We start from the raw sequence: 27,999 nt of genomic DNA, 5'->3' as shown, positions 1-27,999 counted from the left end.
GAACAAAAGAACTTTGGAAATGGAGATATTTTCCATAACGGCTTCTTTACTTCACTACTGCACACTACTTTTGAATACAGCCCTGTATTGAGTTTTTATAATTTTTTCATCACACATCTCAACCAAAGATAACACAGAAAATGAACAATGAAGGAAATGCAGTTGCGTTTCCAGCATTGAAGGACATCCGGGGCTTAGCTCAGACCATTTTATGCAAATACAGGGATCACTCGAAGAGTTTTTTTTTTTTCTTTTTACAGTAACACTTTACTTTCAGTCAAAGTACATCTTAATTGTATGAGCCTTTAGTAGAACATAATATGAACTGTTGTGTATTGGTATATTACATTTTATGTCAACAAAACAACTGTCCTAGAGAGTTCAGTCAATCTCTTTTCACCTGCTCCTGTCGCTCTCCCTTCTCATCAAGTGTTGCTGTCTTTTTCTCTCTCCTTCCACCAGAAAGCTACCAGAGAGACAAAAGGTGTTTAATGTTAACATTAGTTTAACATTATGTACACACACTCTCTCTCTCTCTCTCTCTCTCTCTCTCTCTCAACATATACACACATTCAACATACACTATTCATCTCTTGCTGTCTATCTGGTGTCCTTCTCATTACTTGTTATATTTCACTCTCTCATCACTTGCTGTTGTCTCTCTCATCAATTAATGTTGTCTCTCTCATCACTTGCTGTTGTCTCTCTCATCAATTAATGTTGTCTCTCTCATCAATTAATGTTGTCTCTCTCATCACTTGCTGTTGTCTCTCTCATCAATTAATGTTGTCTCTCTCATCACTTGCTGTTGTCTCTCTCTCTCTCTAGTACTATCCTCGACTAACTCATTCTCTCTCCTCCCTGAATCATCTGTGATGCAAAAGAACAGATACAGCACATAACGTATTGCAAATCAGCTTCAAACAACTAATTCATCAAGTGCTACATATTTCAAATTGTAGACCAATACCATTGAAGAAAATGTATTGGGAAGAGCAGATCAGTGGGATTGCCCTAATATCTATCATGATTCTTGAATTTTCATGTACATTAACATAAAGTCATCACAAAAGAGTTATATTATAGTGAGTAAAGTGAGGTAAAAAAATATTTAATATAAATAATTTACATTTTTTGACATAAATAGTCAAAATTATGCATGAGATCCTAAGTTAAAGCAATACATGAATGACTTTAGTCTAAGTTCATTGACACACCATGGCATTGAACTGTATATAATTCTCAATGTTCATCTGTCAAAATCCTTTCATTAGGATCATTAGGAGCATTGGGATAAACAATGTTTCACTTTTAACTTTCTCTAAAGTAAAGTGACTGATTAATTGTTACCAGTTTCTATGCCTGATTCTGGCACAGCTGCTGCTGCTGCTCCTCAGTCTGTTGCTCATCTTTGCTACACTCTACAAAACCATTTAATCAAATCAAAGTGTATATTTACTACAAACTAATATCACAAAACAAGTCACACATACATTTTATGTTAATGCTTATTGGTTATCCTTAGAGAAAACAACACCTGATAAACAAGGAGAGTATTCAGTGCTGTGGGATAAAACTAGTGTTTCTGGCTACCTACAGCATGAGCAATAGCAAGGTTATGTAGCCTACACTTTTCTAGAAATGGGCACACTTATCTCGAAATGTGTAGCCGTTGTTAATCTTCAAATGCGATAATAAGCATGCTGGTCCATGTGCTAACGTAGCCTATGGTAATAACTAGCCTACTGTGGGTGAAAGCCAGCCAGATGATGACCTTCAGACTTTAAGGACCAAAACAAATTTGCATTTTTACCCACTGACTTATCTAGGAAGAATCCCCAAAAAGCCTCATTTTTGCTGCCTTCCCTGCTAACTGCTGTTAACTCGCCAATAAGTAACGTTAGTTGATGTCAACGACTGTGCTAGCTCCTCCCCTACCTGCTGCATATTCAACAGAGAGGAAGAAACGGAGTCGCCCATAGGCTTTCAAGAATACAAGAAACTTATTCTATAGGCTAGATTATTTTTAAGACCTATGTCTATATTTACAAGCTGTATGCAGTATGTGCAATGCCAAAGCACAATTAAATAAGGCAACTTATGATTTCGGGGGTTTACATAGGCTATTGTCCGGTTTCATATTTGTCAGTCAACTTTTCAAAATACACTCACCTAAAGGATTATTAGGAACACCACACTAATACTGTGTTTGACCACCTTTCGCCTTCAGAACTGCCTTAATTCTACGTGGCATTGATTCAACAAGGTGCTGAAAGCATTCTTTAGAAATGTTGGCCCATATTGATAGGATAGCATCTTGCAGTTGATGGAGATTTGTGGGATGCACATCCAGGGCACGAAGCTCCCGTTCCACCACATCCCAAAGATGCTCTATTGGGTTGAGATCTGGTGACTGTGGGGGCCATTTTAGTACAGTGAACTCATTGTCATGTTCAAGAAACCAATTTGAAATGATTCGAGCTTTGTGACATGGTGCATTATCCTGCTGGAAGTAGCCATCAGAGGATGGGTACATGGTGGCCATAAAGGGATGGACATGGTCAGAAACAATGCTCAGGTAGGCCGTGGCATTTAAACGATGCCCAATTGGCACTAAGGGGCCTAAAGTGTGCCAAGAAAACATCCCCCACACCATTACACCACCACCACCAGCCTGCACAGTGGTAACAAGGCATGATGGATCCATGTTCTCATTCTGTTTACGCCAAATTCTGACTCTACCATCTGAATGTCTCAACAGAAATTGAGACTCATCAGACCAGGCAACATTTTTCCAGTCTTCAACTGTCCAATTTTGGTGAGCTCTTGCAAATTGTAGCCTCTTTTTCCTATTTGTAGTGGAGATGAGTGGTACCCGTTGGGGTCTTCTGCTGTTGTAGCCCATCCGCCTCAAGGTTGTGCGTGTTGTGGCTTAACAAATGCTTTGCTGCATACCTCGGTTGTAACGAGTGGTTATTTCAGGCAAAGTTGCCCTTCTATCAGCTTGAATCAGTCGGCCCATTCTCCTCTGACCTCTAGCATCAACAAGGCAATTTCGCCCACAGGACTGCCGCATACTGGATGTTTTTCCCTTTTCACACCATTCTTTGTAAACCCTAGAAATGGTTGTGCGTGAAAATCCCAGTAACTGAGCAGATTGTGAAATACTCAGACCGGCCTGTCTGGCACCAACAACCATGCCACGCTCAAAATGGCTTAAATCACCTTAATTTCCCATTCTGACATTCAGTTTGGAGTTCAGGAGATTGTCTTGACCAGGACCACACCCCTAAATGCATTGAAGCAACTGCCATGTGATTGGTTGATTAGATAATTGCATTAATGAGAAATTGAACAGGTGTTCCTAATAATCCTTTAGGTGAGTGTACATTCGGGGCTACACTCAAAACATTCGAGGCTGAAGCCCCGGCAAAATCGGCTGCCACCGAGTCTGTGCAGTTCTATAAGAACACAGATTCCATTTATTTATTTATTTTTCGTTTGCACCTTACATTGTTAACAGCTTAATAACTGGTAATTTTTATCCCAATATATATGTATATATTTTTTTCTTCTTCATAAAACCAAAGACAAATGTTTATCACAGTACATTTTCAGATTACACCACTTCCTGTTACCCGAAAAATAAAGCTTCTCTCTTTAACATAAGCAGCTAGTTTACAAAACAATAAAAAAAATATAATAATAATTCGGCTCGCAAAAGTTAGTCGGAACGCGCCCACGCAGTGCGTGTGCATGCAATGTATTTAATATATATATATTATTTTATTTTTCAATAAAAATTCTGTTGTCTTGATTTGTATTGCTAATTTAATGTGAATGCGAGTTGGTGAAGAATGGATTTGATCACGCTTGAACGGTTTTATGGGAAAGAGAATGAGTTTTGAGCCTTGCCTTTGTATTCCACATGGCTGAAATTAAACCAAGCACAGAAATGAAACATACAGTATGACTAAATCAAGAGCTGAATTTTGAGTATTGTACTGTATTGTAAGGAGGATGCACACTGAATAAAACAGTTTTTATTTTTTTTAATTTATTTTTTATTTTTGGTGCAGACATGATCATTGATTAGGATAACACGCGCACAGCATTGGTCTTCTTCAGACATGTTCATGTTGCCGAGCATTTCAGGTGTTCCAGGAGATGGCGATATAAGCTTTGAAGGAATGGAGGCTGTAGGGATGATTTAGTGGCTCTATACCTAACAAGAGCAGAGGTGACAGCGCGTATTAAATATTCCCCTGCAAATCCAGCTGCTGCAGGTCTGCACCTCTTCTGTCGTGCAGTGGGTGCTATTTTATTTGCGTGCATTACGTAATGTTTACGTAGAGTGTCAGGCTTTGGGGTCATTGGACGCAGAGAGAATCTGAACATGTGAACTTCTTGATCGTATGAAGAAGACAACATACTATCATTCTGAAATAATCAAAATCATCAATATGTCATGGATGTAAATTTGAATGGCATACGACAATGAAACAGATGGCGCTGAAGGTCTTGGTGGGCTTCTTTAGGAGGAGGAGGTTTTAGTCAGGGTCGTTATCCACCCCTTTAACGCAACTGCCCATGGAGGACGGAGCTATCAGGAGGACATTATCATCGGAAGTCCTTCATGGACACTTCGCAGTGGCTTTTGTTCAAAATGCGCGGCGCTTGTTTCGCCAGCAACACCGTTATTTACAATGATGGGACCGCGCGCCCAGTCTCAAGCAGGTGAGGACATCGTTTCATGCATGAATGAATCGTGTTTGTGGCGATGTATTTGTACTTTTTTATGTATTATATTGTGTAGATTGCTTTGCTTTTGGGCACAAGTATTCTAGATTTGCTAGTAATAGTAGTACTATGGCGTGCTTGCATAAACAGTTACACAAATGACAAGAATTCATAAATATTTGCCTGAAACCCTTATTTTAAAGAGAAAGAAAATAGATCTTTGTATAAAGTGAATGTTACCACAGGGAGCTGCCTAATTTGGCCCTAAAAATGACTTTGGTTGGAGTAACCTAATGTATTCAGCTTGATTCAGACATTATTTTATTATTATTATTATTATTATTAAAAACAAGTTCATGTAGCCAGTTAATTTAAAATGAACTGAAACATAATTTTATGTTACATGACAAAACAGGAGCAAATAGATACAAGTTTAAATGGGATTTTTGTGTCAATGCCATGTTTCCCTGTTAAACTGTAAAAAGTAGCAACCTGTAATTTTTACAATAAATCTATTTCTATCTGATCTAACCTTTAAAATTGGGTTTTCTGGTTGATTCAGTGATGTGACTTGTATAAAACCAGCTAATTAACACGTTACCACATGATTCACATTTTTTAGGTTAAACATTTTTTTTTAGTGTAGGAATTTATTTTTACATTCTCAACACAGTCGTTTTTATGTCTGAGCACTGTATAACCCTTAAGAGCTTTTTAGTCTCTGAGCTTTGTGTACTGTACTTCATTTTACCTCTTGCCATCAAAGTCACCCTACACCCACTCATCACCGATTTGCACACTAATAAAGCCATTACACACTCATGTACCCCCGAGAACACCGATAAAAGCAATGCAGGGACTATTCTAGATTATATAGTTGTCACAGCATGCATAATATGGAAAAGAATGGTGTAAAAGTTGAACATCAATCTGTAGACTGTCATCCTTTGAGCTATAATTATACTATAGGCTAATAGTTATGACTAATACAATATCTGTGAAGGATGTCTTATTATTTGATAACTATTATAGAGACTTTTGAAGATGTTGAAAAGACCAGGTTGTATGAATAAATCCAAAGTAATTTGTTCTTTCTTTAACCCTGAATTATAATAGCATGAATTAATTGTTTAAATGGTTAGCTCACATTATTGGTCTTTTCCATGCATGTGACTGTAACAATTAGCACTAATGCTCATAGTTTCTTCTCATTTCTCTCCTTACTGACAGAGCTAAGCATGACTCTGCCACAACGATCATCCGCTGCTGTTGACAGGTAAACCAAATAAATCTGTTTGGCTTAAACACAGCATTTGGACTGGGTGTGTATATACAGTATAATAGGGTGAGAATTTTATTTTGTAATTCATAATTTGCCATTATGACCTAATACTGACCTTCAGACATGCCAGTCTATTGCATACTGTTGCAACTCAAAAACAAACACAAAGACAATGTTAATCTTCATTTAATGAACCAAATAGCTTTCAACTGTGTTTGATATAATGGCAAGTGATTTTATAGAACCAAATTAGCAATTTATCATGATTACTCAAAGATAAGGTGTTGGAAAGTGATGGCTGCTGGAAATTAGGTCAGTCTAGATTTGATCAAAAATGACTTTTTTCAAATAGTGATGGTGCTGTTTTTATATCAGTAATGTCCAGACTTTACTTTGTGATCAGTTGAATGCCACTTTGGTGAATTAAAGTACCAATTTCCTTCCAAAACAGCAAAATCTGTACATTATTACAAATTTTGACCGCCAGTGGATGTATTGTCAGTGAAACATTTTAAATGGGACATGGAATCGAGTGGGGTTTTGTTTTTGTTTTTTGGTATCATTTTTGGTTTAATGACAGAATGCCCTCAAGCTGGCATGGACCTCATATGTTTGTGCATAAGAAAATCTGACCATTTATACAAAAGAGTTAACGGCCAATGTCATACATTTTCATTGATTGACATTTGATTAGTGATTTAGAAATAAGGCAGAATAAAAAAATAAAAAATTATCTTAAGTATTTATTAAGTTTATTTCCAAATTAAATTAATTAATACATTAACAATAATAATAATCCCACATTTTCAATGGTCTTAGACTTTTGGAGGGGAACAGTAATCACAACCCTTTGCTTTTAAACATTTGTACATCCGATTGACAAATATAGACCGTTAGTAATGTAAACTATGGTCTACTCTACACTCTTACAAGTGCCTTACGCTAATAATTAATAATGTGCTATGTTTTTTGCATTCGTAATGTATTTTATTGCATTTAACGTTATTTACTCCAAGATTTACCTCTGTTTCTTCAGGTTGTCCACAGAGACCGTTCAGAAGAATAACAGCAGTAATACTGGTGTTATTCTGGACATTTCCACTCTCAAAATGGCTGATATGGACTCTGTGGTTCCTCCTCTACCTCCACGATACCGCTTTAGAGATTTGCTGCTTGGAGATCAATCATTTCAGAATGATGACAGGTAGCGTCATACTGCTTTTCCTCAGTGGGCCACTCTCTGGAGTCAGTCTTATCTTATGCATACTTTAAGCATTCATAAAGCATTCATAAGACTTACATATCCACTGGCACAGGGCCTTTATGGCATTGCTTTTTAAGGACATTGCACAAGACACATTACTGGCATTTACTATTACACTGAAGAAAAAAAATTAAAATAATGTAAACTAATACTGTAGAGGCCATACTATATTGTGAAGTCACAGCTGAAAGCCAGCAAGCCATTCTGCTGTGACTATGTTCAAAATATGGCACACCCACAAGTGTTTTATCACTTTTATAAAAAGCTACCAAATAATAAAAATATTAAGGACACAAATCATTGATTCATTTTTTATTTTTTTAAGTAAAATCATAAAATTACACTGTTCTGCTAGAAGAAAGTCTCTGACAGTAAACAGTAAACAGAATGTTAAATTCAACAAGAATAACGGTCTGCTATTAGTTCTGCGCAGTTATATAAATAGTAAATCGGTGAAGAGGTCATCGTTGTGTTTAATTGTGAATAAAGCACACATATTGACCAATCAGCATCCAGAACCCAAACTATCTGTTTTATAATAAATAATATTTTTGACTTGAAGGAAATCAATCAATTTAAGGCAGGTGCACACTGTACGATTTTGGCAACGATTAAGGAAATCCTGAAGTATTTCACTCGTCGCAGGGCCGTATAGTGTGACTGCTATTACGTCAGCCAGATGAGATATTAGGCTCCTCTCTAACACACTTATTCACTTGGAAAGAAACCTGCACTGTGTTTGCACCACCATAGCAACATGTGTGCACAGTTATCACTCTACTCAAGCACTTTCAATGTTTTTATTCCTTTCATTTTATATAAAAAAATAATAATAAATAAGAAGAAAATACTTGGAGAATTACTATTTTACTTTTAATAAATTTATTTTAAACGTCTGTAAGCTTCTTTAGTTAAGATGCACTTCAATTTTATTTATAAATAGATAAAAATAAAATGGAAAGATTGAACAATTTATACTGGTAAGTATTTACGGTCAAAAAATCAGCAAATACCGTTGGATACAATTATAGAAATCTATGTCATGTTTGTGCATTATCCATAGGGAATTTGCAAGCGTGATGTATCATCAGCCTTTATGAATTTTCTAAATTTTGCGTGGCCGATAGGTTACTAATCTAATAATGGCGAAAGACATACTATTACCCACGTTTTTTGTTTTCTCCAATGTGAATGGTGAAGTTTGTTATTTTGGGCGAAAAGTATTTTTATTTACACAATGAATATTTGCTTGTGGAAGCTCATTATTACTGTAGGCTACCTCCCGCACTCACGTTCATTCTCAACATCAGTAATTTCCTGTATTTGTGATCAAGCTGTCTTATTATAGGCCTATTTGACAAAATCCATCTTTCTTGTAAATGTTAGCCTATCCTCGTGATGGAGTGGTATTGGAGCAATGGAAATGCTGATGTCCTGACTTTCAGGGAGAGAGAAAAAAAATGCTCCTCCACGGTGGGCAAATTTAGCCGTTTCGCTTCTATTCTGCAATACTCCCATAACGTGAGTCGTGATCAATGATCGGGACAATTGGGACACAGTCGGCTATGATGCATATCGTGCAGTCTGACATAACGTCGCACAGTGTGCCATGGCGATATTGATGTGTTCATATCGTTCAGTCTGACAAGCTACAATCGTGAAGGACTATTATAAATCGTAAGGTGTGTACCCGCCTTTAGATGTTACCATAAGAAGTATCTTTTACACAGAACAAATATGAACCTAAAAATGCTTCATATGGAAACATCTAAATTAACTGGTTTTAAGCAAGTCAAAAAATTATTTAACATCACTGAATCCACCTGAATACATTAGGTCACACCAACAAAACACATTTTAAGGGTTAGCCTTAAAAAAGTTCCTTATGATAACAATTTACATTTTCCTTCTTTATTTTTTTCTTTCTTTCTTTTTTTTTTATTATTGTACCATAAGAGTGTACACATCAGGGGTTGTTATAATATCAGATGTATAATCCAACTCCACAAACTGTTTATATAGACTGCATGATGTATTGGTTTCATCTTTGCTTTATTGTCTCAAATTTTACATTTTGGATGTAGGATTGTGATTGTGGCAGCTTCATATCAGAGTGTTGGGTTATGAGGGAGCTGTCCGCAGCTCTGGTGCTGAAGTCAGAAAGTGGTTGAGAGTCTGGGCTGAACAGAACTCATTTGAATGTTTCTTTTGCATCCTGCTCAATGACTCAATCCTTTGTGGTAGATTCAAGGCTGTAGCTTGCAGTCAAGATTCCCTGGATATTAGAGAGCCATTGAAACATACGTAAATAGCTGTGGGCTGTTGTCTCAGAAATAGAAAAACACAGAGGTGGCATTCAGGTGAACCTTTATGTTTATTTGCATGTACTTCAAGGATTTCTTACATTTAAAAACTTTATCAGCCTTGTACTTTGAGTGGGATTTCAGTTTCTTTGAATGCTTGTTAGAAGACCATTGCTGTATGCGTCATAACTACTTGCAGTACTTTTCTTGGGAGTTTTCCTTGTGGTCGCATTATCGGCTCTCTCTATGGTGAGGGAAATTTGTGGTCTATTTGTGGCTTGAAACCCACAAATCATTGATCTGTTTATTTGAAATCCATCTGCTCTTGTTCTCATATGGCTCTGTCTCTGTCTAATACCGTAACTCAGCAAGTGGAAGCAAGTAGTCACATTCTCTTCCTAAACTTAACTAGCTTAGTTTATTTGCCCAAAAATGCTTATGGCAAAAATTGCATTCTGTTACTTGGGCAATCTCTGAATCGCATGACAAGCACTCTTTCTTCCACAATGTGGAAGTAGTAAGTGGTTATACTGTTTGTCTCAGGGGGGACGGCTCAACACCAAACTTTTAACTTTCTGGAGTTTGTCTTCTTCAGGCGACACCAGGACAACTTAATGAGGACACTACATTATTTATACCATACAAACTAAATCATAAATCACAAACTATGACTAGAGCTCTCTTTTAAAATTAAATCACGCTGTTCATGTGGCTCGAATGGTAGAGCATTTTGCTTGCAACACCAAGGTTATGGTTTTATTACTTTGTGTAGCTGTCGCTGATTTATTTTCTGTCATCTTTTTTGGTGCTTCGCTCAACAGGTTTTTTGTTAATTAGTTATGGGCGGAACACTAGCGCCGCAATGAATAGTTCCGCCTCCAAACTACTATTACTATATTGGTACCAAAAAATAACAGGATAAACAGATATAATTTAAACTGCTGATGGGAGGCAGTTACACCAACCATGCTTTTAAATTAAAAGAATGCTGAAACAAACAAACAAACAAAAAATAAAATAATTTTGGAACAGCGGCCACACACAAACTACGCATTGCTATTTTTTCTTGCTGAAATGCTCAGTGTTACACTTGCGCCTGATGGCCACTCGCCTAAAATATATTTTTAAGTAAAGTGCAAATAAATGCACTTTAAAAAAATAAACAGAATTTTCACTTCAAGTATATTTTTCTAAAATATATTTTTAGATAATATACTAAAGTACAATTATTTTAAAGTGTGTTAAAAGTTGTATTGTGAAAATTGGTAAAAGCATGATGGTAATATACTTTAAGTATATTTAAAGATTTTTTGTTAGTATATTTGCAATATACAACTGAAAAAAAGAATATATTTCAAATACAATAAAGTATACTTTTTTCACTAGGGATGGATGGCCAATAATTCACATTTTGAGAAATTAAGCTTTTGAGAAAATCTTAATAAACAGAAGTGCTAGGGGTATTTGCTGTTCATTTTTTTTAAAGAGTAGTGTCATCAGCAAACTGACTGACAATAAATTGATTCCCTTCTAAATTAACGCCAGATATGTTGCCCATTTCCGGAAGTCGGTTGTGATTGGATGCCTTTTATAATTGGATTCATAACAAGCTCAACTTCACCTGAGCTTCACCAACATGGCTTCACCAACCCGCTGCATGTGAGTCACTGTTTGAGCGAGCAAAAGCAGCAGATGAGATTAGATAGAGCGGGAGATTTTGGGGAATTGTCTTGCGCATGCTGTCAGGCATGTCCTCGCGTGCGAGATCTTGTATTGCGCGCGAAGATGTAATGCGCGCAATACAAGATTTTGCATGTGAGATTACCCCGGTAACCTCCTGTGATGTATCTTCCGAGGCACAGTATCCCTTTTGTAGACCTGCGTCTCCCTTGGGCAGAGCCCTCTCTGCCCTGGTCGCTGTGTTTGTAGAGCTCTTCCCCTTCAAAGGGCAGCGCCTCTTCCGTGTGTGGCCTTGAGTCCATGTGACGTATTTGCCACATGTTTACCCTCGTTTGGGGCATGGTGTGGTCTCCGCAGGGTATTTCCCCCCTGAAAGAATAGGAAAGGAAAAGATTGCCTTCCCCGGCTCATTTTATGAGCATTTAAATGGCCCAGCCAAATCGAATACTCTGTGGAGAGAAAACTTAGTATGCTCCCATACTAGATACGTCTCCTACATCGACACAATGTCAAGTGAGTGACAGAAGCTGAACATCTGGGTTCCCTGATGGAGGGAACGAGACGTTGTGTCCCTGTTACCACAGGCTGTACTATACCGCTGTAATGTCTCGGCTCCTCAGCACAAAAACCCGAATGAACTCTGCATTCCAGCTCCCTTTTATACCCATATGTCCGGGGCTGTGGCATGCAAATTCAACTCGGCAATTCTCATTGGCCTTTTCTCAAAGATTTGAAGGTGTTTTTGGGCTCCCAAGAGCGACCCCTAGTGTCACAACATCGACACAACGTCTCGTTCCCTCCATCAGGGAACGGAGGTTACGACATTAACCGAGATGATTTGCTGAAGCACATTTATGTTGCACATATTAAGCATCAGTTTATACACTGTGCTGCAAAAGATAATCCTTTCTCATCCAAATGTATTTTATTCAGATTGCAAAAAAACATAGTCTGACACTTCAGAAACAGACATTTTATTTCTCAATTTACTGTATTTACTGCAAATTCAATTATCAATGTATTTAGTGCAATCTTTTGAAAGAACAACTTTGCCTTGAACTGTAAAAAAGTAGCCAAAAAAGTTTGATATGATCATTGATCACCACCCTATTTCAGCTTGATTAGGAATGAATAGGCAGTTTTTTCCAATATTTGATAGTCTTCTCTCAATTCTGTAGAGGTCAAAAAAGTTGGGTTTCCCATAAATAGGAAAGTGAAGAATTGTTCAAATAAAAAATACTGTAAGAAATACCTGTACCCAACAACGTACCTGTTCTATGTTCGAAATGTCCTAATTATTCTACCTATAATCTCTGAATCGCATGACAAGCACTCTTTCTTCCACAATGTGGAAGTAGTAAGTGGCTTATACTGTTTGTCTCAGGGGGACGGCTCAACTCCAAACTTTTAACTTTCTGGAGTTTGTCTTATTCAGGTGACACCAGGACAACTTAATGAGGACACTACATTATTTATACCGTACAAACTAAATCACAACTATGACTAGAGCTCTCTTTTAAAATTAAATCACGCTGTTCATGTGGCTCGAATGGTAGAGCATTTTGCTTGCAACACCAAGGTTATGGTTTTATTACTTTGTGTAGCTGTCGCTGATTTATATTTTTTTGGCGCTTTGCTCAACAGGTTTTTTGTTAATTAGTTATGTGCGGAACACTAGCGCCACAATGAATAGTTCCGCCTCCAAACTACTATTACTATAGGTACCAAAAAATAGCAGGATAAACAGCTATAATTTAAACTGCAGATGGGAGGCAGTTACACCAACCATGCTTTTAAATTACAGTTTTTTACGATTGTTTACACACTAAAATAAAAATTTCCACACAATTTGCAAAATTCTACTCCAATGAGCAAAACACCTCCACAGATTTGCACAACATTACACACAATGTCTGCTTCACCCTTTTTGCAAAACATTACACACAGTGATTTGTAAAACTCTAAACACATTTTCACACCTTAGACACAGATAAGGATTGTGAGGTTACTTCCTTGTCATTACAAAGCACTGGATTGCCAATGACCACACTAATGAACGAATTGGATAATCTCAACCACCAGGTGTGGAAGCACACATGTGCTAATTTGAAAACGCAGCACTCAGTTGTGCTATAAAAGGCAGCAGGTGAGTACACCTGTCTTCAACAAAAATGGAAGGAGTTAGAAGAAGAAGAAGAGTGAGAATGAGAGGGGGAGCTCAAAGAGGAGATGAAGGCGGTAGAGGAAGAGGAGAAGAAGTAGGTAGAGGAAGAGGAGAAGGAGATAGAGGAAGAGAAGGAGATAGAGGAAGAGGCCTTGGTAGAGGAAGAGAAGGAGGAGGTAGAGGAAGAGGAGAAGGAGATAGAGGAAGAGAAGAAGATAGAGGAAGAGGCCTTGGTAGAAGAAAAGGAGGAGGTAGAGGAAGAGGAGAAGGAGATAGAGGAAGAGGCCTTGGTAGAAGAAGAGAAGGAGGAGGTAGAGGAAGAGGAGAAGAAGTAGGTAGAGGAAGATGAGAAGGAGATAGAGGAAGAGAAGGAGATAGAGGAAGAGGTAGAGAAGGACTTGAAGGGTTGATAGAACCTGAACAAAGAAGACGAGGACCAAATTTGACTCGAGAAATCCGTGCAACACTTATTGACCATGTTATCAACCATGGACTGACACTGATGGAAGCTATACAAAGAGTTCAACCAAATCTCAGCAGAAATACTGTTAAGGCCAGTAATTCGGACATTTCATAGAGAAAACAGGTAAGCTAACCACACAGTACATTGAAACTGAAGCTTGCTGTACTTGTCATCAATAATGTTTACTGTGACATTTGACAGTAGGCTGCATATGTATTATATATATATATATATATATATATATATTTTACATAGAATTGAGGGTAGAGGACACCAAGGTGGAAGGGGCCCTATGTTCACTCGTGCACAAGAGGCTGCCATTGTGAACATGGTTTTGGCCAATAATTGTATCAGGCTGCGAGAAATCCAAGCCAATATCATCAATGATGACAATATTTTAAATAACATCCAACGAGTCTCTCTGTCAACATTAGGTCGAATCCTAAAGAAAAATCAAATATACATGAAGCAACTGTATCGGGTACCATTTCACAGAAATTCAGAGAGAGTGAAACATCTGCGTAATGAGTATGTGGAGGTATGTATTGTTCATCTTACTATGGTGTGGTATTGTGCACTGCTCATAATGTTCTGTCACAAAAAAAAAATACTGTGCAATAGATATTGAATAGCATCTTATTGTCTTTAATGTGTTTCAGAGAGTCTTGCAAATGGATGCAGCAGAAATTCAACATGAATTTATATATGTGGATGAGGCTGGATTTAACCTTGCGAAAACAAGAAGAAGAGGGAGAAATGTAATTGGACACAGGGCAATCACCAATGTGCCAGAGCAGCGAGGGGGTAACATCACCATTTGCACTGCTATCACACAAAATGGGGTCCTCCACCACCATGCAAATCTGGGACCCTATAATGCAAATCTAATTCTTGCATTTCTTGACCGATTGCATGAGATTGTCACAGCATTACACCAAGTGGACCAGATGCGGTACATTGTCATTTGGGACAATGTCTCATTCCATCGAGCTGCTCTGGTCCAGAATTGGTTCCATGATCACCCTGATTTTGAAGTCTTATACCTTCCCCCATACTCCCCCTTCCTGAATCCTATAGAAGAGTTTTTTTCAGCGTGGCAGTGGAAGGTATACGACCTGCGGCCCTATGACCGTTTGCCCCTCATTCAGGCCATGGAGCAGGCCTGAGATCTTATTGAAGCAGCTTCTGTGCAGGGGTGGATTCGTCACACAAGGCGATTCTTCCAACGGTGCCTTGCCAATGAAGACATAGCCTGTGATGTGGATGAAATCTTATGGCCTGATCCAGCCAGACGGAGAGATGAATAGTTACAGTATTCTTGTTGGTTTTACAGTTGTTTTCTGTAATTTCTGTTTACTTTACTTCAGAGTCAAAGTGTATGTACTGTAATTCATGCAGTAATTTTTATTTGTCTACAGATTTTATGTTTCATTGATTTCATTGTAGGTTGATTACTGTAACTGATTATGGTAAGAAATATTGTAAGTATTGAAATAAATACTTGAAATATTCAGTCAGCAGCATCAGTGTTGTGCAGTGCATGGTCAGTTTATAGTAGGCCTATTTGTGTACATTCTCCTATATCTCAAACTAATCATGAAGAATGTTGTGGGTTTGTCACAATTTTTTTCCAATCTAAATTATCCCTTACATAACAATGTCTGGCCAAAAATCTAGCACATGCTATTTCCTAAAATTCGTTTTTAACAAATGTGTTTTTTATTTATCACAGCAGTGTGAAACTGGCTGCAATAGTGTCTGATCATTGAGGACTGTGTTGGTTAAATAAAAACTAATAGCCTTTTCACAAATATGTGTATATGTTTTGACTGAAGTGTGTTTTTTTTTGACAGAAGTATGTCATTTTGCAAATGTCACGATTGAAGGTGGAGGCAGACACAGGATGCGGATCTAGTCGCAGCGGAGGTTTATTAGACAATAAGGGTAATACAAAACATGAACAAAAGTAAACATCCACGATGGGAAAAAGATAAACAAAACACGCAGGGCAAACAAAGGCTTAACATAACACGGGAGGCATAAATGGGTATAACAACGGAGAAGACAATGATGGAAGCATGGGAAACAGGCATAAACTTACAACAAAGACCGACCCGGGAAAGGAGAAACAGACACGGTTAAATACACGAAGACAATGAAGACAACGAGACACAGGTGAAAACACTGATGAGTGCAGGCAGTAACGGGGGCCGGGAATTGTGGGAAATGTAGTTAGACGCTCGGACAGTGAGACTACGGGCGGACAACAGGGAAAACGTGACATGGAATAGGAGCGGTGACCGGTGAGACGGACAACACGGAGCAGACCAGGAAACATGACATAAGCGTGATGGGTGAAAAACAGAGAACATAGGACAGACAACACCAGAACGTTACAGCAAACAATCTAGGAATTATGCAAATTGAGTGTGGTGTTTGGATAATTGTGCTTATATTTTGAAAAAAAGAACCCGGTTTTCAAAATTGCGTGTAAACAATTGAAAAAAACTGTAAACATATCACAGTAGCTCTTACTGTATCTCATTTGATATATTTCTGTATATTTGTCTTCCTCTATCTCCTCATGCTTTTTGTTGTTCCATGTTTTTTATGTTTCAGTGAGCAATTGCTTGACTTTTATATATTTGAAACAGTAACTAAATAAAATTTTGGTTGGTTGTGTTTGCACGGGTGAGCTGTATTTACCGCATTATCTCATTGAATTTTGTTTGTTTGACTCCCATGGTTTTAGATTTGAAGCAGGTGTATTCCCAAAGACAGTTGTGCTTGACTGCTGAGAGCTGTGTGAAGAGTTTTGCAAATAGAATGCATAAGAACCGCACATTGTGTGAAAGCAGGAGAAATTGATTACTGTTTTGCAGAATGGGTATATGTTTCTGGCACATTAGAAAGAGAAATTGGTGAATTGTTTCAGTCACAGTGTGTTTCCAAATGAAAAAACGAGTGAAAGAGTTTTCTACAATCGCTTACACACTAAAAGTGGTTCTTGAGGCCCGCTCACTGAAACCATTAACTCGTGTACCTAGTCTTCAGGTCAAGTCTGCAAAACTGCAAGCACATTATCTGCTTTACACTCAGACCTCTTTACAACAGAGGTCTCTACATTAGACGTGTGAAAACAATTTCTTTATTTAGAAATCTGTTCATCTCGAAGTCTGGATGTAAATACAATATTTTGAGTAATAAATCAATTGTATTTCCCCCTTTGCATTCCTGTTTCAGGGCCCTATAAAATCCATTTTATTTTTTTCCCAAATTCCGTTTTATTTTTTCCCAAATTCCGTTTTTTCCGTTTTAATTTTTGAAAATTCCGTTTTTTCCGTTTTAATTTTTGCGAATTCAGTTTTTTTACCCTTTACTGTTATTTCAGTCGTAAAAAGAGTGTGCTTCTAATGTTAATGATTAAAATGTACACAAATAAAACAGGAATGACCTTAAATTTATTGAGGTAACAAACATCACATTTACTCAGTACTTTTACTGCATACTTTTACAAGTCCAATGAATGTGTGCGGCGAGGACAACCTGCCGCATCAAAAACTTGTTTAGGCATGGGCTGAGATGTCGACTCAAGGACATAAGAGTCCGGAGTAGCAAAGCATCTAGCCCATAAAGTTCGATGAATGTGTGCGAAGAGAACCCTATCGCAACACAAACTTGCCATAAAACTGATGAATGTGAGCCGAGAGGACCAGCCTGCCGCGATCACAAACTTGCTCAGGCATGAGCTGAGATGTCGACTCAAGGGCATAAGAGCCCGGAGTAGCAAAGCATCTAACCCATAAAGTTCGATGAATGTGTGCGAAGAGAACCCTATCGCAACACAAACTTGTCATAAAACTGATGAATGTGAGCGGAGAGGACCAGCCTGCCGCATCACAAAATTGCTCAGGCATGAGCTGAGATGTCGACTCAAGGGCATAAGAGCCCGGAGTAGCAAAGCATCTAACCCATAAAGTTCGATGAATGTGTGCGAAGAGAACCCTATCGCAACACAAACTTGTCATGAAAACTGATGAATGTGAGCGGAGAGGATCAGCCTGCCGCATCACAATCTTTTCAGGTATGAGCTGAGATGTCGACTCAAGGGCATAAGAGCCCGGAGTGGCAAAACATCCAAACTAAATAGTCCAACGAATGTGTGCGGAGGGGACAACCTGCCGCATCACAAACTTGTTTAGGCATGGGCTGAGATGTCGACTCAAGGGCATAAGAGCCCGGAGTAGCAAAGCATCTAGCCCACAAAGTTCGATGAATGTGTGTGAAGAGAACCCTATCGCAACACAAACTTGTCATAAAGACTGATGAATGTGAGCGGAGAGGACCAGCCTGCCGCATCACAAACTTGTCCAGACATGAGCTTGAGATGTCGACTCAAGGGCATAAGAGCCCAGAGTGGCAAAACATCCAAACTATAAAAATCTAATGAATGTGTGCGGAGAGGACAACCTGTCGCGATCACAAACTTGCTGCAGAGGGAGACCTCTAGCCAAGGTTTTAGAGGAGGAGTGCCCTCTGGTAGAGTGCGCCCTGAAACCTACTGGCTGAAGCTTGACCACGCCTCGTGAGGCCCAGGCAATAATGAGGATGCCTCTTTGAGGGCACCCCGCCCACCAAGCCGCGGGCAAACCGCAGTGGCCAAATACAGCCTGGCAGTGGCGAGGCAAGTGCCCGCTGACAGTTCTTTCTACAGAAAATCCAGAACTGAAGCAAACTGGCAGTTAGCTGGTTCTGTAATAAGAACTTTAGCAGAAGGAAATGCATGCAGGCGCATTTGGCGCTTTATCGCTCAGCCCCTCCCGAGGGGAGGGGGGCTGGGCGACTCGGGAGAAGTAGAGGGACATTGCGCTATCAACAGAGGCTAAGAGGTCCTCTTCTGCCCTGTAAAATCTACCCAGATCAGTTCCAAGTGGAGGGAGCCCTAGCACTTGAAATGCTCTCAATGACCTCAAGGATGAGAAGGTCCTCCCTGTCCGAATCGCTCCAAGGCGAGCCGCCGAGGAGAGGAATTAACTCCGAGAAACATATCCTGTTCGGCCAGCGTAGCCATTATTAGGAGGCAAGACCCTTGCTGGTGAACATTGCCAAGACTCCCAGGAGCAGAGAAACTGGGAGAGAAACACATACAGACGCATTCTGGGTCATGTATGTGTCTTAACGCCCAGACCCAAGGGGCTGGGTGATTTCAGGGAGAAGTAGAGGAGACATTGCGCTATTCATAGAGGCTAAGAGGTCCTCTTCTGCCCTAAGATCTCACCCAAACTTGTTCCAAGTGGAAAAAGCCCGGCATTTAAAAAGGTCTCGATAACCTCAGGAGAGAGCCCTGTGTCCCTCAGTTGGTACCCTTAGGGGCCAAACATGAAAGATTCCACAATTTGGGGCAGGGATGAAATACTGCCCTGTGCCTGAGATAGAAGATCCTTCCTGTTCGGAATCGCCCAAGGTGAGCCGTCGAGGGAAGAGATTAGCTCCGAGAACCAAGCCCTGTTTGGCCAGCTGGTGCTATCAGTAAGAGGCAAAAACCCTTGCTGGCTAACTCTGGGCAACTATTACCTTAGGGTGGAGTTCTTAACTCCCCATTGGTATTTCCTGTCTGGACCGTGAATCTGCTCTCATGATAACGGGCATCCAGGGATATAACTGACCTGAGTGACAGGAGCTTACCCTGGGCCCTAGGGAGAATCCGACGTGTCAGAAATACAGCTGACAAGAACGTGGGTCTCCTTGAAGATTTATGTAAGAGGCTACCGCTGTATTGTCCACCTGCACCAAGACATGGCAGCCTCAGGAGGAGGTATTTCAGGGCCAGAAATACAGCCATCAACCCGAGACAGAGACTGAGACAACCGAGCTGATGACTCTTAAGGCCGCTACCCCGCCCATCAGGGAGGTGTCTGTCGTTAGCAGTCTGCGACAACAAGACGCACCTAGAGTGGGACCCAAGGCAGAAAACCGGGGTCTGAACCACATAGGAAGGGAACGAAGCCTGAGGCGCTAGAACCCTATTTAGCCCAGGGGTTTTGGCCCTTGGAAGAAATCAACTGGCTTTTGGCCACAACAAAAACGGTCTCATGAGCAGAAGGTCCAGAGGGATCACCGTGGACGCTGTTCAGCTCTGAGACCTGGAAATCGTTGGTACTGATAACAGTGCAACCTTGACCTAGCCTGACTTTGCTCAGGGTGATCTGAATGGACTCAATCCTAGCGGGAGACAGTTGTGCCCGCGATTGAGATTGAACTCCATACGATGCCCCGATAGACAGTGTTCTGAGTGGGAGAGAGGACGCTTTTCTTGGTGTTGAGCCAGGCAACGGCCCTGGTACAAACAGCTGAGCCAAGATGTTATGATAGGCCCTGCGGCTGACAACTACCAGTCCCTTGAACTGAGCGCTCCCTGTGCACTCAGCAACTAGTCGCTATCGTAATTCAGAATGCAGATGCCTCGAGTCGTAAGGAGCCAGCTACATCATGCATTGTGAATGCCCTGGGTAAAAGGGCTAGGCTGAGTGAAAGAACCTGACCCTGGAAGACTCCAGTCCGAAGTGAACCTCAGGAACTTTCCATGCTGTGGCAGAACTTCCAAATGAAGTATAGAAGAGCCATAAGATCGATGGTGACCAGCCAAACGAGTTGTAGGGCTTGAGACATGACCGCCTTGACAGGCATCATCTTGGACTTGAACACCCACGGGTAGTTCAAGCTTTAAGATCTAAGCCAGACGCCACCCCTCACACTCCATGGGAAACAGGAAGTATTTAGTGTAATAACCTAACTCTCTCTCTGGAAGGGGAACACATACCATGGCCCCTTTAACCAGGAGATTGAGTTTTTTTTGTTTTTACAAAAAAGAAATCCGGTTTACGGTAGTGAGAACACGCCGTTGAGAATTAAATCCTGACGCCCTTATAAGACCCACAGAAAAGAATATATCCGGCAGAAGTTTCCACGCTGCCAGGATCTCTGAGATGGGTATTATATTTTAACACTTCCTGTTGAGGGTTGTCGGGTGTTTCAGGCCCTGAATAAAATGCAGGAACAGCGACAACACCCGATTTTGACGGAAGCCTCTGCAACCCGAAACACCAAGAGGTGGCGGAATGGAGGGGCTTCGAGGGGTACCGGAGGGGTGAAGTGAAGCACGCCTCGGCCCCGAGGGGAGCTACCCCTAATCTAGGCGCAAGACCGTCAGGGTTTTCTCTTACTAGAATTTATAGTCCTGAGGTCTTGCTTCGGGGGCTGGCGAGGGCGGCGAGACTGTCCCCAATCCCTGGGAGGAGGAGCACAACTCGCCACGCTTTGCTTTTGAGCCTCCCTTCAGTCAGGACCGAGGTGGGTCTGAGGCTTGCTTGTCAAGCGCAGAACCCACACTCAGGTTGTCCAGGAGGTCAGCCTGGTACGCCTGAAAAACAGCATAGTGTGCAGAGCAGCACCAGCCTGACCTGCTGCTTGATAAGCCCTTCCCACTAAAGTGGAGGTTGTCCTACAAGGCTTTGAGGGGAGAGAGGGCTTCTTATGTGACGATGCCGAGCCCGGCGAAAGATAGCCCTCAAGCATCTCTTCGACCGGCGGCATCACTGAATACCCCCGTGCCTCAGCACCCACTGATAGTCGAATATAATGACGCCGAGGGTATGTGAACACGGAAGAAAATATATATATATATATATATATATATATATATATATATATATTAGGGTTCTCCATGAGAGAAAAAGCTCTTCATGGAGGTTATCAAAGAAAGGGTAGGGACCCATGAGGCGCTCCTTTCTTAGACTGGAAGATAAAATCTATCCCTTAATTTGGAGCGTTTGGGGTCTCTTTTCGCGTGGCCAGTCCAATCTGGCAACCGCATGAGTAACAACATCGAGCAATTCCTCCGTGATATTTTTTTATCGCGGACGGAAAGCTTGGAGGCGGAAGAGAATTGCGATCCACCTCATGATCCGAAGAAGCGCCGAACGCCGCCGAGATCATGTGAAGGACCAGCTGGGTTTGGGAGAGAGTGAGAGAAAGGGATCAACCCGCCTCTTGCTCCTCAGCCAAATCCATGCACGAGCCCCACAAACCATCTTTTCGCGGAGTGCTGACTCCGAAGCAAGCTGAGGCGAAGCACGACGCACTCTGCCTGTTAAAGCAAATCGCAGTGCTCGCGACCGCCCTGCTGCAACGCGAGAGCAGCTTGCTCTTACCCCCAAACAAACAGCAAAAACTGATGTGTGCCGCCTTCAGCTATAGAGCGAGAAGAGAGGAACACGCACCGCTTGCTTTCAGTCATTCTCTTTTTTTAAATATATATATAATATTTTCTAAACAGAAGAGAAAAATATAACAACATTCACTGCACACTGCCTAACTGATTCTATCTCCTAACAGAGGAAAGAAAGTTTTGACAGGGTGTGTGAAACACACAGAAACAGAATCGCTCTGAAAAAAGAGTTTCTGACGACACCTGGTGACGTATCCATTTATAGCCTGGCCTCAGGTGCATCTAAAGTTTACATCAACCGAGGCTATAAATTCCGGTCAATGTTCATTGACGTGTTCCACACATTATTTCAGCTCGGCTCACAGCGAAAGCTGTTCCCCGTAGCGCTTAGCAGCGCAACATCAAAGTGAAGCCTTTTGTAAAGGGAACAATAGTTCACCTGACACGTAAAAGTCACGAGGGAACTGCTCGGCACTGTACTCAGGGCTTAGCGTCGTGTTTCTCAACTTTTTCGCCGAAAGCGGAGCTGTGGAGAGCCGCTTCGCCATTTTTTCATTGTTTTGATGGGGGAGGGTGAGGGGGAGCTGAAATGACGGAGCGGGAGGGGTTGTGTCGCCCAGATTTCGTCCCCCGGTGTGCATTTCCCCCAGACGTACGTTCTTCTCCCACACAAAAACAGAATTTCATTTCAAATGTAAAAATTCCACGAAATTCCGCGTTTACACCAGATTCCGCGTTAATTTGCCAATTCCGCGATTCCGTCCGCGATTCCGTGATCGCGGAAATTATAGGGCCCTACTGTTTATGGTGTACATATATTCAGAACGAGTGTTATGACAAACTACTTTGCACTCAACTGCACACTGCACATGCAAAAGATAGTGTTTTACAATTGTCACATACATGTGTGTAGTTTTGATGCAAAAACACCATTTTGATGAGAGTTAAAATAGTTTTGAATTAAGTGTTTTTGTTTTGGAGTTTGTGTGTAGAGTTTAGAGAAAAGCAGCCATATTTTCAGAAATCGTGTGTACGCAATTGTCAAAAACTGTAATCTCCTGCCCAAACTCGAATGATTCCATCGCTGATCACTTTCGCTTTTCAGCGCCACAGTTCACCCTCGGATTTTGAATGGCCTTGTGCTATTTAATATTTTCAAGAGTAGGAAAAATTGCACGCAATTAATTAGGCAAACATTTTTTTTACCGCTGCCATGGTAAGCACGGCTCTAATGATTTCAACATCAGTGTAGTTAAAGCCCTTTAACTAGACAGGATTAGTTTTCCTGACATACAGTATGTCCGTTGTGAGAGATCAACCAAGCTTGATTCCACCCTCCACTCAACGATCACTCTCTCCGGATTACTAATCTAACACACCTGTTCACCATTAGCAACCTCATCAACACGCACTATAAATCACTCACCATAACCCCAGTTCAGCGTCAAGCCTCCAACAGGAACAGACCTTTCACCGCTGTCTTCTGAACCCCTGATGCATCCCAATTGCTGAAACGTAACGTAGACTCACCTGAAAATCTCTAACCTCTGTGTCCTCGCTCTGTTGTCTCCAGGACTCCTGTTCGTATTGCCAATCGCCAGTTCTCCTGTATTCCTCCGATCCGCCAGTGAGTCTTCCGAACCTGTTTGCTAGTGACTGCTTCTGAAAGAGAGGATTTGTATCACTGAACTGTGACTACTCGATGCCCACATTCCCGAAGTGGTTGTGCTTACCTGTTGCCCGTCCTGCACCGAGTGATCTTCACCGTATCTGCACCTGAACTGACTAAATACTCACCTAACACTCTTGCCACCTAAAATAAAGCTGTGTTTGGATTCACTTACCTCTGCCTCCTTGCTTATATCCTGACAGAAGGCTTGACCAACACCGCCATGAATCCTACACAGCCCGAAGACGGCGCTTCCGAACCCCGCTTCCTCTCTGGTGTACGTCGCCAACTCCACCTCCCGACCAGCGCCCTTCTCAGGCCGGGCGGAAGATTGCAACGGTTTCTTGCTGCAATGCTCGCTCGCCCTTGAACAACAACCTCAATTGTATCCTACAGAAAGATAAAAAATCTCATTCATTATCCAGCAGTTATCCGGGTCAGCGTTAAGGTGGGCTGAGACGTTGTGGTTTCAAGGGACTTCGGTCACATCCTCATTGCAGAGTTTCATAACTCATTTCAAAGAAGTGTTTGGGCGTCCGGCAGGTGATTCATCTGTCAGCGAGCAGCTGTTACGGTTACGTCAAGGTAAAAGATCCGTCTCTGATTACTCACTGGAATTCCGAACTCTAGCATCAGCAAGTGGGTGGGACGAAAAAGCTCTCCTTGCTGTTTTTCGAAGAGGATTGAACCCCACGCTTCGTCTCCAGCTTGCCATTTACGACGATTCTCTAGGACTTGAAAAATGTATGCAGCAGACTCTCCGAGTGCATCAATGATCCCAGAGCTGTTATCTAGATATTCAGCAACCAGCCCCCGTACTTCATCAGGTTCCACCTGAATTCTACTCAAAACCAAGGTCAGAGAAGATGCAAGTAGAAACCCATCGACTGTCTCAAGCTGAACGCAATCGCCGCCGAGAATTTAGATTATGCCTATATTGTGGGATTGAGGGCCATTTCCTCCGTTCATGCCCATCACGCCCTCCTCATCAACTCGTAAGTTCAGTTCTTCACCACCCTGTAGTATCAACCCCATTAACTATATCAGTAACCCTGAAATCTCAGAATTTCCAAACTTCAGTCGCGGCCATCGTTGACTCCGGGTCGGCAGGCGATTTCATATCAGGAAGTCTCTGCAAGAAACTCAAACTTCAGAGGTCCAACACATCCAAACCATACTCCATCCATGCAGTGACTGGTGAAGTCATCAACAAGGGGTACGTAACATCTCACATAAACCCTATTACATTATGTGTTGAGAACATTCACCAAGAATCATTTGAACCGCTCATTCTCGAGAATAGCCAAACTGACATAATCCTTGGTCGTCCATGGCTCATCCGCCATCAACCTACCATTAATTGGAAATCTGGCAAGATTCTGAATTGGAGTTGCAACTGCCCTTCGACTGACGTTGCATCCCCCGTCCCGTCATCCATCGAGCCCCCAGAGTCGGTGTCAGTGAGTTCAACTTCCGTCGAAAGCCAGACAGAAAACCTGTCATTGACTATTCCTCCAGTGTATTCTTCGTTTGCAGATGTGTTCAATCCTGTTGCAGCTTCCAGGTTGCCACCACACCGACGATGGGACTGTGCCATTGACTTGATTCCAGGGGAACCCATTCCCAGGGGTCGGGTGTACTCCTTGTCCATTCCTGAACAAACAGCTATGCAAAAGTACATCGAGGAAGCTCTACACCAGGGGTATATCAGACCATCCACCTCGCCTGCTGCTGCCAGTTTCTTTTTTGTCTCCAAGAAAGATGGAGGGTTAGGGCCATGCATAGATTACAAAAAGCTCAATAAGATCACAGTCAACTTCAGTTACCCACTCCCTCTTGTCCCATCCGCCCTCGAACAACTTCGAGAAGCCAGAATATTCACTAAACTTGACATAAGAAGTGCATACAACCTGATTAGAATACGAGATGGGGATGAGTGGAAGACAGCATTCATTACCCCCGCAAGGCACTACGAATACCTTGTGATGCCGTATGGCCTGGTAAACGCCCCTTCCGTTTTTCAGCGTTTCATGGATGAAGTTCTCCGAGACTTCCTGAATCACTTTGTGTTAGTCTACATCTACGACATTTTAATCTACTTGAAAGACCCTGTTGAACACCAACGTCACTTCTCCCTAGTGCTCCAACGGCTCCGAGAATTCTATCTGTTTTTGAAGGCAGAAAAGTGTATGTTCCATCAGACCACTGTCGAGTTCCTGGGTTATCACCTTAGCGAACGAGGAGTTGAGATGGATGACCACAAGACCAAAGTCATCACCTCCTGGCCCACTCCGCAGTCGGTAAAAGAGCTGCAAAGATTCCTGGGTTTTTCAAATTTCTATCGACGGTTCATAAATAATTATAGTATGTTAACAGCTCCACTAACTTCTCTCCTGAAGGGAAAACCAAAGACTCTTTCTTGGAACCCTGATGCCGAACACGCCTTTCAGTCTCTCAAGATCACATTCACCAGTGCGCCCCTGCTCCGTCACCCAGATCCCGAAAAGGTCTTCCTCGTCGAGGTAGATGTCTCTAATACCGGGGTAGGAGCAATCCTGTCACAGTGCTCAGAACACGCTTCCAAACCCATGCCCTGTGCATTCTTTTCACGTAAGTTATCCACCGCGGAGAGCAACTATGACATCGGCAACCGAGAACTCCTGGCCGTTAAACTCGCCCTAGAAGAGTGGAGGCACTGGTTGGAGGGGGCCAAGCACCCGTTCATCGTCCTCACTGACCACAAGAACCTTCAGTATTTGAAGGAAGCCAAAAGACTCAACCCCCGTCAAGCCAGATGGGCCCTGTTCTTTACTCGGTTTCATTTCCACATATCTTATCGTCCAGGCTCAAAGAACATTCGAGCAGATGCCTTGTCACGTCTTCATGCCCCCGAAGCATCCCAGGAAGAGCCCGAAGCCATCCTGCCTGAGAAATGATTTGTTCAACCCATCCAGTGGGATCTCGATGAACAACTCCTCGAAATGTCTCAACGCTTCCCTAGTCCCCCAGAATGTCCCGCTGGAAAGGTCTATGTACCCGAAGATTTCCGCACTTCTCTCATCTCCTCCACCCATTCGTCTGTTGGGACAGGTCACCCAGGCATCAGTAAGACTAACTCGATTCTCCAACACAAATACTGGTGGCCAAACATGCAAAAGGACATTACGACATTTATTCAGGGATGCACGCTCTGCGCCATGACTAAGGTTCCTCGTCATCTACCTACTGGGAAATTACTACCACTGCCCATCCCACACCGGCCCTGGTCCCATATTGGGGTAGATTACGTCACAGACCTTCCCGCCTCTGATGGCCATACCTGCATCCTTGTGGCCATTGATCGATTCTCTAAGGCCTGCCCACAGCCTTTAACACTGCAGAATTACTTATGGAGCATGTCTTTCGTAATTTCGGCATTCCAGAGGATATCGTGTCCGACAGGGGGTCCCAGTACATCTCCAGGGTGTGGCGAGCTTTCTTTACTCTACTAAACGTAACGGTAAGCCTAGCATCAGGCTACCACCCACAGTCAAATGGCCAGACCGAACGAAAGATCCAGGATGTCAGCCGTTTTCTTCGTACACTCTGCCATTCCAACCAGCACACCTGGAAACGATACTTAATTTGGGCGGAGTATGCCCAAAACTCCCTCCGGCAGGCATCCATGAACCTAACCCCATTTCAGTGTGTTCTGGGTTACCAGCCACCACTATTCCCCTGGTCTGGTGAGCCCTCAGAGGTACCCACGGTCAACACATGGTTCCAAGACAGTGAAAGAGTATGGAATCAGGCACACCATCATCTTCAGCAAGCTATAAATCGCCAGCAGCACTTTGCAGATACCCGTCGCCGTCAGGCTCCCAATTACCAACCCGGGCAACTAGTATGGCTTTCCACACGGGACATCCGTCTAAAACAACCCTGCCGTAAGCTGAGCCCAAAATACATTGGTCCATTTCCCGTCGAAAGACAAGTCAACCCAGTCACCTACCAACTTCACCTGCCTGCTCAGTACCGCATCCACCCCATATTTCACGTCTCCCTCCTAAAACCCCATCATTCACCTGTACCTGCTCCCTCTGCAGATCCTGTCCCTGAGGACAACCCCCCGATACCGTCCATTGAAACCGAGCCCATCTACACGGTAAAGGAGATATTGGACTCCCGACGTCGAGGTGGCTGACTCGAATACCTGGTGGATTGGGAG

General features: G+C 42.0%; 1 protein-coding gene across 1 annotated transcript in view; it reads left to right on the top strand.

Moving 5' to 3' along the window:
- Nucleotides 1-4,639: 4,639 nt before the first annotated feature.
- Nucleotides 4,640-27,999, top strand: part of LOC127636144 (potassium channel subfamily T member 1-like) — a 115,092-nt gene continuing 91,732 nt past the window's right edge. Inside the window, exons 1-3 of the mRNA XM_052116566.1 lie at nucleotides 4,640-4,737; nucleotides 5,971-6,016; nucleotides 7,059-7,226. Coding sequence (XP_051972526.1) covers nucleotides 4,707-4,737; nucleotides 5,971-6,016; nucleotides 7,059-7,226 — 245 coding nt within the window. The 5' untranslated portion in view covers nucleotides 4,640-4,706. The remainder of the gene's footprint in view (nucleotides 4,738-5,970; nucleotides 6,017-7,058; nucleotides 7,227-27,999) is intronic.

This window comes from Xyrauchen texanus, chromosome 4 (assembly GCF_025860055.1).
Source record: "Xyrauchen texanus isolate HMW12.3.18 chromosome 4, RBS_HiC_50CHRs, whole genome shotgun sequence".
NCBI lineage: Eukaryota > Metazoa > Chordata > Actinopteri > Cypriniformes > Catostomidae > Xyrauchen > Xyrauchen texanus.
Note: the sequence above shows the minus strand (reverse complement) of the source record. Positions and strands in the feature narration are given on the sequence as shown.